The following is a 12890-nucleotide window of genomic DNA, read 5'->3' as shown; positions in this document are numbered from 1 at the left end:
GATGTTGAGCATCTTTTCATGTGCCTCTTGGCCAGCTGTATGTCTTCTTTGGAGAAATGTCTATTTAGGTCTTCTGCCGATTTTCTGATTGGTTTGTTTTGATGATATTAAGCTGCATGAGCTGTTTGTAAATTTCGGAGACTAATCCCTTGTCGATCATGTCATTTGCAAATATTTTCTCCCATTCTGTGGGTTGTCTTTTCATTTTGTTTATGGTTTCCTTTGCTGTGAAGGAACAGGAAGTTATGCTCCACTTCCTTAAGGGGGGAATATCTATATAAATTCTCCTGCATGATAGATTAGTCTCTTCTGTTCATTTATTTATATCAGTATGGGCTCATAATATTTATGTTATACTTTGGGTTATACTCCAACACACTTTATTATTCTGCTCAAATTGTTACAGTTTTGGCCACTGGAAGCTCCCTTGGTTGGCTCCTGATAATCCCTACAGTTTGTGGGGTTGGGGGGAGGCGGGGTTTGTTGTTACTTTGTTTTGTTTTGAGCACTATCTTACTTTCTGGTGCTACAAGATACTCTAGGCTCATCTTGTCTATTTCCAGCCCTGGTCCTAGGATCAACCATTTCTCCAAGAAGCCCTGATCCTTTTATTGGAGAATGGTATTAGAAACCAAGATCTGGGCACCAGGAGTGCTTGTAGCAACTATCTGCTAGGGTGTCCTTGTTTCTAGGCCCCCTCCGCTGTCACAGCTAGGAAATACATGTATGTTTACTAACCTGTATACCTGCACGTCTGTAAACATTTCTATATGTATCCATCTGTAATCTACATGAAGCTCAACCTGAGTTCCATCCTGATGTCTTTAATTCAAATCCATTGTCACATGGATCATTCTAGCTTCAATGAATCATTTTTAACAATAATACCATATTTGGTATATGGTGCTAGGTACAGGGCCAAGCTGCTTACAAAGATTACCTCATTTAATCCTCAAAACAACGTTCTGGGTAAATACTACTGCCCACATATAATAGATGAAGACACTGAGGTACTGAAAGATAAAGTGTCTTACCTAAACTCACACAGTAAGTGGTGAAGCCAGCGTAAGAGCCTATTTTAGAAATTCCACACCCACTGCATGATAGAGAACCACCATGCCTACAGTCACCTAAGACTTTGAGAAAACTTCAGTTCTGAGTGATTTAAGATGCAGATGTAATTCCCAGCTCTTACCAACTATCGTTCTGCTCAAACCTTACCTCTTCAGTCTTCCCCACCCCCTCCCCACGGTCCCCTCTCCATCTGTCATGCTGACTAAAGACAAGTTGCCAAGTTACAACCTGACTTGACAGCTTGAGAAAAGGGGTGCTGGAGCGATGGCAGGGATCAGCTCCATCTGACCCTGTGACTTTTCAACCTCTGGCTCACCCCTGCTGCGTATGATCTTGGGTTTTGGTGAGTTGGTAGTAATTAACTCTGAACAAGCAGCTCTGCTTTCATGCAGTTAAAAAAAGAACAGTATTTTTTTTTCCTTGTTAATTAAATCATCTACGAGGAAGATAAATGTGCAGCCCACACTCGTATCTTCTAAAATATCAAAGGCCTGATTAGTAAAGCTTATGTTCAACCTCAGGCTTTTTCTCCAGATTCCTAGAAGTAACAGGGATGTGAAGGAAGGCAACTCCTAAGTACCAATACTTGTTACATTCCTTCATTCATTCATTCTGGGTGAGCTAGAAAGAAGCCACCAGGATCAGACACAAAATATTCCTGGGAATTTTGACCCAATCAACCTACAGAATTAGAAACATCAGCAGTGAGCAGACAGGAAGAAAGAGAATCCTTCAGACCAAGTTGGAAGTCACTTTTTTGAAAAGCCCACAGACCCCTCTGGTCTCTGTGTTCTGTTCGGTGAATTTTTCCCTGACAGTTGGTGGTTTTATTTGCCAGAACCACAACAAAGAGGGTCCTTGAGTTTCCCTGGGAGCGTTTCCTCAGACCTGCACCTCTCCTAGACCTCACAGAGGTGTCACTGCTGTTGGCTTGCTGGGTGTCCAGCACCTGAGCCAGATCAAAGGCATTTTCCGACGCCAGCATGACCACAGTCTCACCCTCACCACATAACATTAAAGCTGATGATTAATCCCCTTGGCCCAGAAGGTCCCTTCCCACTCCCAAGTACAAAGCGGGGTGGGAGTGGGGACTTTATTTCCAGCACAACACGACCATAATAAACTGGCATTTTATGGCCTTCATTCATTGCAACCAACTGCAGCTGCCCATCAAACTCGTTAAAGCCCAACAGTTGCTTCATGGGAGCCTTTTATATCACTAGGAAAGTGTAATAAGAATCCCCACAATTTCTGAGTGTCTACTATGTACTACGGATGTATGTACATAATTCATGTTACCCAGAAGCCCTGTAAGACTGGCATCCTCACCCTCAGTGTGACGGATGAAGAATCTGAGGCTCAGAGAACTTAAGTAGCACACCTTAGGTCACAGGGCCAAAAAGCACATAAGCAGATGTCCAAACCTACACCCGTCTGACTCTGAAGCCCACGCTCTCTCCACCTCTGTATGGACACATCATAATCATGCACAACACAGTAAGGCACTGAGGGGGATGCACTTGGGACTCAGACAGAACTGGACCTGAGTTTTCAGCTCCAGCTGAGTAGCTTGGTGACCTTGGGAAAATTGCTGGCTTTTTCTAGGCCTTAGTTGCTTAATTTGTAAAATGGATGCTGTATAACAAGCGAACATCATTTTCATTAAGAGACCAGGAAACTGAGACATGCGGATGTCATAGACTCACAGTCATATGGATTTGCTTTTGCTCATAAATCCCAACTGAGTGGGGTAAAAATGCCTGAAATTTAGGCTTTACAGGAGAAACCACATCAGATGTGTCCCTGTGAAAATGGGAGATGATTTAAAAAGGTTTAAAACAGTGTTCAGTGAAGACAAGCTAGCAAGTGTAGACTCATGTCGGGGGAGATAAGGTCTGACTGCCCTGGTGGGCACCTCCTGTTCAAGGCGGCCTTAGGCCTCCGTAGAGCTCTCCCTTCAGTTGACAGCCAAGCCTTACAATAGGGCTGCTGAGGGGAAGAAAGAGGCCAGGGCTTTTAAACTTAAAGAAGTTCCATTTAAGAGTTCGTCCACAGATACAAACAGAAGGAAATTTTTTTGGAGGGGGTGCAAGAAGTCCAGCACTACTGTCCCTTTAGGAAGTTGTCCCTAATCCTGGACCCTCCCCAGGCAGCCACTGTGTCCTTTCTGCCCAGCAACACCAGTGCAAGTGATGGAGAGCTAACCCTGGCAATGTCACCTCAATCCATCCTCACAATATTATGAGACATGTACTACAACTCTCCACATCTCACAGATGAGGAATCTGGGGCCCAGAGGGGTTAAGTGCCTTGCTTGAGGGACCATCCTTAGGAAGTGGAGGAACTGGGACTGGAAACCAGTTGGGTGGCCCCATCATCTTTATGAAACGTGTGAGAACCCCTGCCATCATGTCTAGCACATACTAGATGCTCAGTATCTCGAGTTCAGTCTGAATCTATCCTGTGAGGCCTTGTACCGTAATACCTGTCATCATCTATCTCACCAATGGGAGGCCCTATGTCATCCCTACGTCCCCAGGATTTAGCACAGCCCCGGACACAAAAGCAGAGGATCACTGGATAAGTAAAGGTATCAATATTTACTCAACCAAAATATTTCATGGTACAAAAGGCTCATTGGTCCCCACGGTAACTAAACACAGCTTCTCATGGCACATAAGTCCCTCCATCGTCGTAGAGATTCTGCCCTGGGCTGTATCCCAGATCCCACTCTAATCCTTACGCATGTCCCCGCTACTCTCCCGTTTGCCTTCCTCCTCCTCCCCCACCCTCCCCTCTATTTTACTCATCTGGGAAAAATCCAAGGAGTCGTCCATCGTCCATCTTAGTTTAACAGAGTAACGACTTTTAAATAAAAATATGGTAGAAATGGGTACTTATCGAAATGGAATGCTTTCAGACTCATGCATTTAAAGAAGATATAAATTTTAGGGCAGGCACTAAATTTTAACTGCAATCTTGGAGAAAGCCTTTCCACTAATTCATGAAGAAAAATTAACAAAGTGAAAATTGCTTATCAGTGTTCTTTTGAAGTCATGATATGCAGCCTAATTCTATACATCATCAGACTGCTCCCAGGGAGATGGATTTATATTGATTGAGAGAGAGCTCAGCGGCCAAGGAAAATAGACACCCCTGTGCAGAGAAGACTCAGCTACCCATTAGGGACAGATCGTCTGGGAGCGAGGCTTGGCCATCTCTGGATCCGATTTCACCCCTTCCACCTCGGCTCTCTAGCCAGGGTGGTGTCAAAGGCAGACTCAACCCTTTTCACACTTTTTAAGAATTTGGCCCCTGGAAAAAGATCTGGCAAATCTAAGCAAGGCTATTGGAAGGAGGGCTGAGCTTTCGACTAGACACAGCACGGGGGGCGGGGGGGACGGGCAGGAAGGGAAGGAACTGAGGCGGGGAGGGGCCAGCAGCTCAGATCTCCTCCCGGGCTGGGCTGTCCTCCCTGGAGTGTGGTAGCCCCGCCCTCGCTCGCTTGCTGGGCAGACTCACCCCCATGTGACAAGAAGATGTTCCACAGATGATAGCCAGCCGTGACGTCACCGGCTGTCCCTCACAGGCGAGGCCATGCCCCCTCACATCTGCTCCAATCACTCCTGTGAGAAACCAAAACAAAACAAAATCCTCTTAAAAAAAAATAAGAAGGAAAGAAAACTAAAACAAACATAAAATACTCTTTTTTTATACCAAACAACATTGAGAAAGCATTCCATGTGTAGGCCAGTCTCAAACAGAAACCAAAAGAACGTAACTGGCCTGCCAGGGGAACAGGGAAACACGTTCTGTTTTTGCTTTACTCTCGTCAGTGTACAGCCTCGAACACTGGAATAATAATACTAACTGTAATTAGAATAATAAAAGCAACAGCCATCAGTGATTTTTGCTCTCGAACTACCAGGCACCATGCTGAATGTTTATATGTATAGTCTCATTTTATATTAAGCCTGTCAAGTTGATATTATTAACCCCACACATCAGTGGAGGAAGGAAGGCCCACCTATGGATGCAGTGACCCATCCAAGGTCACACTGCTAGTAAGTAGCAGGGCTGAAGGGAATCTGGTTTAACACATCACATTTCAATCTCAACGAAGGCAAAAGAATCGTTTGATGACTGGATCTTCTCGGCATCTCTGGCTCACCATTCTTAGTACTACTCATCCCAGAACTCTCGGTATAAAGGATAGAGTGACTGACAGTGAGTTTCTGTTGAAAGAATGCCAGGTGGCAGAGAGTTTCCCATAAATGGTATAAGCTCAGGCTGCTTCTCCACACAGATTGTGTTCCTTGATATTTGCTGGGCAAGTGAAGTTATAAATGCGAGGGGAGAGTTAGAGAGACCATTTAGAGCCTTGAGTCGCCTGTCATTTACTCAAATATCCAACGAGCACTTTGTACACATAAAACGATATACTGGGTGTGATGTGGGAGCCAAAAACATGCAAACATTCCCAGCTAGGACACAGGCAGGAGGTGGAAAGCATCAGGGCAGAGCACAGAGGCCGGATGCGGGAGAGAACAGCTCCCTCCGGCTCCATGGGCTTCGGGCTGTGCCTCCCCGCTCTCCATCTCTAATCCTCAGTGCTCCTTCCCACCTCCAGACCTTTGCATTCGCTCTGCCCTCTGCCTGAAATGCCATTCCCCAGCCTCTTTGCCAGGTGAACTCCAATTCCTTCCTAACTCAAATGTTACTTCCTCGGGAGGCTTCCCTGTTCCTCCAGGAAAGATGCAGCTCCCAGTCCCCCCTGGGCTTCGCTAGCAGACAAGACACTGGTAACTTACAGAACTACCACAGCCCGTCTGCCTCTCCTTTAATCATAAAAGCTGCAGGAAGCTGGCACTGTCTCGCCCACGTGCTTAGTCCCCCAGCACCGACCACAGTGGCCAGCAGAGAGTAGAAAGTGAAAGTACCAGTGCCTGAGAATGTGAGGATAAGACGACAGTCCCTGTCCTCGGGATGCTCATGGTCCTGTGGGAGGGAGGCAGAAGCCTAGATGGAGCATTTCAATGCAGGGATCAGGATGGGACAAGAAAAACTGCAGGGCCTACAACCACTATGGAGAACAGTATGGAGGCTCTTTAAAAAACTAAACATAGAACTACCATATGACCCAGCAATCCCACTCCTGGGCATGTATCTGGAGAAAACCATAATCTGAAAGGATACATGGACCCCAGTGTTCACTGTAGCACTACTTACAAGAGCCAAGACATGGAAGCAACCTGAAGTTTTCACCAAGTCCCCTGCTCTGCTCGGCATCGTGGGGCTGCCCCTGCAGCCCGTGGTTCCCAGACACCAGGCCAGCCCTGCCAGGAGGTGTGAGGGCTGAAGGCACTGGAGAGCCAGAGTGCGTCTCCCCCGCTTCCCCCGTGTCAGGTGGCTGCGTCTCCTCCATGATTTCGGCTCTGCTGACAGGGCCACCGATGCTCCCACTTGGCCTGTGTTCACCGCCCCTCGCCTCTGGTTACACAACCTCCCCCTATGTTCCTCCAGCTAGGGGGTGGCAACAGCGTCCATTCTGTTGACCCCTGGCTTGCTTCACAGGGAATATAGCCCTTCACGGCTCCTCCATAACTGGGTCACCATTTTTGTGTATTAAATTCCCTCTTTTCTATGTACTTAAGAGTGCTTGACATTTTTCTGGGAAATCCTGGGTGATAAATTTCCCCATCCAGGGCACAAAGGCTTTCGAACAGGAAGAAACCCTAGATATAATTTTAATTGAGCTCTATTTGCATGCTCTCTCTCTGCATCTGTCTCATTTAATTCTTACAACCACTGAATGTGATTGGTGTTATTATTATCCTCATTTTACAGAGGAGGAAACTGAAGCTTAGAAATGAGAAGTGACTGAACCAAGGTCACACAGCTCACCAGAAGCAGGGCTGGGAATCACATCCACGTAGTCTGATTCCGAACTGCTAGGTCTTAGGTTTTTCTCTAAGATAAAAACCCAATAACCAGGTGGATGATGTTTACTCATCTGCATATCTCAAAATATTGTGGCCTTAAATATATTGATCCTAAGATCCCTGACAGAAAAGGGGTTGGCCATTGCGGGTCCACGGTGTTATAAGTAAGTTCAAGGAATTCCTGATGGTGACCGCCTTTACTGGTCCCACATATGTAAACCATGGACAAAGTTTATCTTACAGGGTACTTCAATCCTGAAAGGGGGTTAAACATGGGAAAAAAGAAATTTGTGGAAAATATTTCTCTGTTTCTTCTCTCGTTAGCAGATTCATTGTTGATATTACTAGGCTTAAAATCTGGGAACAATTGTGCTACAATGAAAAAAGCATGGAATTTGAAGACAGAAAGACCTGCTATAAAATGAAGAAGATAACAATATCACATGGTAACTCTGATACAGAGGGAATGTTTAAAATTAAATGATTAATTAATGGTTGCTATGTCACTACTACCGCCATCACTACCGCCATCAATATTATCAATATCATCTGAACTGTTTCTCAAGAGACAGTTGTATTCTTCCCACATTTTTAGAAAAAATGTTAGATAGCTAGGATAGGCTGGATACTGCATTAAAATCTTTAAATATCGTCTCATTTAATCTTTGCAACATCTACAAAATATAAATATTCTTTCTTCCCTTTGACATACACAGAAGAAGCAAAGTAACTTGCCCAAGGTCACAGAGATGTAAGACCAGTGCCAGGATATGGCACCTTGACCTTGTTCTGTCTGACCCTAAAACCCATGTTCTTTCTAGAATCCCTCACTTTATGAAGTGATACTTGTCTTATATAAAGGAAATATAGTTGGAAGTGTCAGTTCAGCAGGGAAATTTAGCAAGAGCCATGGGTTTAGAGTTTGAAGATCTGGGTTTGAGCCCTGATTCTGCCACAAACCACCTGAAAGTCTAAACTGCTCCCTCACACCCACAAGGAGAGAAATGGATCACAGATAGAGGTTCTTTTCCAGCCATTTTCAGTACATAATATACACAGTGATTCTTTTTAAATACCAAGTCCACTGTCTCCTTGCCTGGAAACAGGAGGGCAGGAAAAAAAAAATCCCTCCCAAGATCCTATATTCTCAAGTCCTGAGGAGACTTAGAAAACCTCAGGCCAGGCTGGTACAACACTGGTGAGAGGCAGGTCTTGCCCAATTTCCCCTCCAGAGAGGTTCTCTACACTCTGCCTAACTGATCTGATCCAAGAGCTGTGCAGGGCTCTGTGAGACCACATGAATCCCAGCCCTGACATATCTCGTTTTTCCTTGGGCCACATAGAGTGCGGAGGGGCCGACCCGGGGAAAAGAGGCCCAAAGTGGGGAAAGCAACAAAGGGGAGGAGGAGCTTTCTCCTTTCTGCATAAACACATTTCACAATCCATAGAGGGATCATGGGCCTCACGTGTACATCAGGAAACAATTCCTATGACGGGGTTTTGATAAGCACAGCCCTCAGCACTGCTGGGGCCCTTCACATGACTGTTCATGTGTCAGTGAATTCAGCATTCCTCAGAAAGTTTAAAGGGCAAAATTAGCAGCTGAAGAAATAGGCACCAAAAAAAATAAAATTGTGAGATGTTCAACTGGGTCTTCCCTGAAACTTGCACAATGATCAGCTAATGGTAGTTGCTTAGTAAATTTTCTGTTGAATGGAAAACAAATAGCAGAAAAACAAGCATACTGAGTCAATGAATCAATTCAGGGCCTTTTATTTAATGACTCCTCCCCTTCCACATATACAAGAACACAGTTCATATCAAGGAATATGTTTTAAAAGCACAAAATTAAAAAGGAAAAATTAGAAGAAAAAATTAAAACTTCTTTTCCTTTATGTGCTATCTCCCTCCCTCTGCCCCATCTACCAACCATCCATCCTTCCATCCAAACATTTATTGAATATCTATTTATGTCAAAGAAAAAAGAGATTTTGCAAATGTTATGATTAAGAGTGGGTTATCCTGTAATTTATCAAGCCACAACTGCTTTGAAAACTTTAAAAGGTTATATAGAAGAAAAACATCCCAAGCTCTAGCATTTGTGCTATAATTATCTCATACTTTATAGCTATATAAAGTACTTTATGCTTGCAAAGCATCCTTAAACACTGTACCCTTCATGTAGCTTTTAAAAAATCCTATGTGTTATTTTATTTTGAGATCACAGTTGAAGAAACTGAATTTCAGAGAGGTAAAGTAACTTACTCAAGTTTATTTAGCTACTTGGAGGCAGAAGCAGGGCTCAAACTAGGATTTTTAGTCTCCTAGTCTGAAGTTTTTTCCCTATGTTTGAAAAATAAAAAAGGTCTGCTTTGGATGGATTGGTATCTTGAAAAAGGTGCTCTTAAAATAACAGCCCCAGATACCCTCTCTGAAGGAAAAAAGGACACGAAGGATTTCGAACATTACCTAAGACTGTTATCAACTTGAGACTCTTGAATCGGCCATTTGGAGGAATGAACTGACTGATAAATTCCATCAAATGAGTTGTTTGACTAAGCTGGCCAAGAGCTTTATAGGGTCCCTGGGGAGAAGGCTCTCTGGAGCCTCATGTATGCAAAGCCTGCTTCAATAACTGTAAGCTCCCGGAATGGTAAGAATCATATCAAAGGCATTTTCTCTGAAGAGGACCAAACACCAGCCTCTACACAAGAAGATACTGAATTTATTCTTTTGACTAATATTCATTCATTTTATATAGAAAATAATATATGGGTTTGGCATTAGACTGCTGTGCTTAAAAACCTGGACTCATTCATCATGGGCCCTTGGTTAAGTTTCTTATCTCCTTTATGCCTCAGTTTTCACATCTGTACAATTTGAATAGTACCCTCCTCATAGGACTGTTATAAGGATTAAATGTGTTAACATATGTAAAGTGCTTAGACCAATGCTGTCCAGAGAACATTCTGAGATGATGGAAATGTTCTCTATCTGCGTGCTCCAATAGAGCAGTCACCAGACACAGGTGGCAACTGAGCCCTTGAAATGTGGCTAGTGCAATAGAGGAACTGAATTTTCCACTTTAATTTCAGTAGCCACATGTGGCTAGTGGGTGCTGCATAGGACAGTGCTGGTTAGAGTGTGCCTAGCACTACAGGAATCCTTGCTGTTTTTATTACTGTTGCTATTATTATTGTCTTCAGACTTAGGCTTGAATCCCACTGACATGTTCTTGGGCAAATGCCTTGATCTCTAGAACCTCAACTTCCATATCTGAAGATTCTGGATAACAACTCTTACTTTATAAAATTGCTGTAGGGATTAAGTGAGATGTATGTGGGACCTACCAGTACTCAATAAATGGGACTATGAAATCCGGGACCTACAGGAGTGCTTGGCATAAGTGTAGAGACTTCCTACTTATTCCTGAATGGGCCTTGCTCGGCCAGGCCACTGAACATTTCCTCATGTTCTTCCTTCTTCTTAGAATGTTCTTTCCACAGTACACTCCATCCCCAAACAATCTCCCTGGGGAACAGAGACTCCATGGTGAAGACCCAGCTCTTTCATCAGAAGCCTTTCCTGACCGTGTCTTCCCCCAACCCCCTGGGCACCCCAGCCAGAGAAAACTGGCCAGGCCTCTTTCCTTATGCCCCACCCTCTGACACGGTACAGACTCTATCATTGAATCTGTAACGTATTTGTTTGCACAGCTGTCTCCTTCTACTATACTGTGAGCCGATGGAGGCCAGGGCAGACTCACCAATTTTTGTTGTTGTTGTTTAACAAAGGAATGAATGTGTGTGGCACAAGGCATGTACTGGTAAAACACAAGACATTTTCTAGATAAGGTAGGAGATTTAATCATGGGCAAATACTCCATGCCTTAAATATACCTAACAGTGAAAGATACTGAAGAGTTTTGAGGGACAACTTATGGGTGACGGTAAAACTTTTACTGGAGCCTCACAACACACCTTGTTTAGAATTGTCAGAATCACTGGTAAAGAGTAAAGGTCCTGGGCTTCCCTGGTGGCGCAGTGGTTGAGAGTCTGCCTGCCAATGCAGGGGACACGGGTTCGGGCCCTGGTCTGGGGGGATCCCACATGCCACGGAGCAGCTAGGCCCGTGGGCCACGATTGCTGAGCCTGCGCGTCTGGAGCCTGTGCTCCGCAACAAGAGAGGCCGCGATGGTGAGAGGCCTGCGCACCACGATGAGGAGTGGCCCCCACTTGCCACAACTAGAGGAAGCCCTCACACAGAAACGAAGACGCAACACAGCCATAAATAAATAAAAATTAAGCTTTAAAAAGAATATCACCAAAACATTCTGGGAAGCAACTGACCCTGAATCTGATCAGGGACCACTTCTAAAAAAAAAAAAAAAAAAAAAGAGTAACGGTCCTATGGTCCCTATGGTCCTTCTGATTATTGAAAGATTGCTTTGTGCCTCACACTTTACAAATATTGTTGTATTAAATTCTTATAACAAGCTTGAGAGGTAGTTATTATCACACTGTTTTACTAATTCAGAAAATGAGACCAAAAGTTGTTCAAGGAACTTGTCCAAGCTCTCCCAGAGTTACAGTGGGGAGGACGGTGTCACACGCAGATCCACCCAACTTTAAATCTCATGGAGCTACAGAAACTAGTTCCTTTCTTTGCAACCACTTATAAGAATTCTAAGTACTCACAAACAGCAGAGCTGAACTCAGATCTCTTTCAGGATTTATTGTTATAATCCACTAAAGCAAGCCCAAAGGGTTCATCGCAATCCTAACACATGAAAGGGAGTGAAAGAGCTGAAAAGATTTCTGTGATCCCAGCATTTAATGAAGCATCACCTTGGCTTTGAAAGAAATGCCATTTAGAATGCATCCAATCTAAATCCTAAAGTAGGTTCACCTTTTTAAAAAATCCCATGTAAAAAGTCTACAAAGAAATTTTACACACCTTGACACTGCCACCATCCCTGTCCCCTACACTCCACCCCACCACAGAGCTGGAAACATAATAGGGAAGGTCTTTGTTTAAATGAGATGCGAACAGACTTTACTAGATATTTGCACTATTTAGGGCATAATGGTGAACAATGAGGGCTCTAGAATTAGACTGCCTGACTTCAAGTCTACAAGCTGCAAGTCTTAAGCCACTTAATCTTCTTGGGCCTCAGTTCCTTCGTCTATAAAATCGGAATGATGACAGAATGTAGCTCATAGGGCTACTGTGAAGATGAGGTGAGGAGAACGGTACCTGGATCATAGTTTACTCCACATAGTTGTGCCATTGTTGTCATCACTTGACCACTCTGTCTTTGGTGTTAAGAGCAGGGCTTGGCCTGACAGTTCAGGCATTTCCCTCTTAGCATGGTGCGTGCTTTGCCAGAGGGATCTGGGCTTACTTAGATTGACTGGAACATTTGTTTTCTGTCCTTGAGTATACAACTGATGACAGTATAATGGGGGGCTCAGGGGAATAAAGAAAATGGGGTACCAGGTAGTAGGAATGATCCAGGCTAACATTTTCAACATTGTTGATAATAAACCAAAAGCTGTTTATATCCCTAAAGCCACGATAACATGTAGCACCATTCGTCCTGCAATTCAACTTGGTGATGGCAAATGTCATTTCTGTCTAAGTGCTACACTCATCCATGACCTGCACCCATCAGACGTCAATACAAGAGCTTTGGGAGGGTCAGAGAACAAAGCATAAAACCTCAGATAACTGGGTCTCACTACTCTGTTCCTCCCTTCTACCCAGGAAGATTGAATCTCAAAGGTAGGCTAATAGGTAATAACTTGGAAATCTGAGACTCAGAGAACACTAGCAAAATCCATAGTAAAGACAAAGCAAAAACTTGATTTCAGA

The 12890-nt window shown here is 44.0% G+C and overlaps 1 protein-coding gene across 13 annotated transcripts in view; it reads right to left on the bottom strand.

Annotated features, from left to right (window-relative positions):
- Positions 1-12890, bottom strand: part of FGGY (FGGY carbohydrate kinase domain containing) — a 411376-nt gene that overhangs the window by 170632 nt on the left and 227854 nt on the right. For 11 of the 13 annotated variants that reach the window (XM_036829988.1, XM_036830014.1, XM_036829956.1 and 8 more), the window contains one exon: positions 4597-4700. In XM_036829988.1, the coding sequence (XP_036685883.1) occupies positions 4597-4700 (104 nt within the window). Of the gene's footprint in view, positions 1-4596; positions 4701-5101; positions 5121-5885; positions 5905-12890 lie in introns of those variants that run through there. The other 2 variants (XM_036830058.1, XM_036830064.1) reach the window with 2 other exon arrangements.

The sequence above is a fragment of the Balaenoptera musculus genome, chromosome 1, assembly GCF_009873245.2.
Source record: "Balaenoptera musculus isolate JJ_BM4_2016_0621 chromosome 1, mBalMus1.pri.v3, whole genome shotgun sequence".
In the NCBI taxonomy this organism is placed as follows: Eukaryota; Metazoa; Chordata; class Mammalia; order Artiodactyla; family Balaenopteridae; genus Balaenoptera; species Balaenoptera musculus.
Note: the sequence above shows the minus strand (reverse complement) of the source record. Positions and strands in the feature narration are given on the sequence as shown.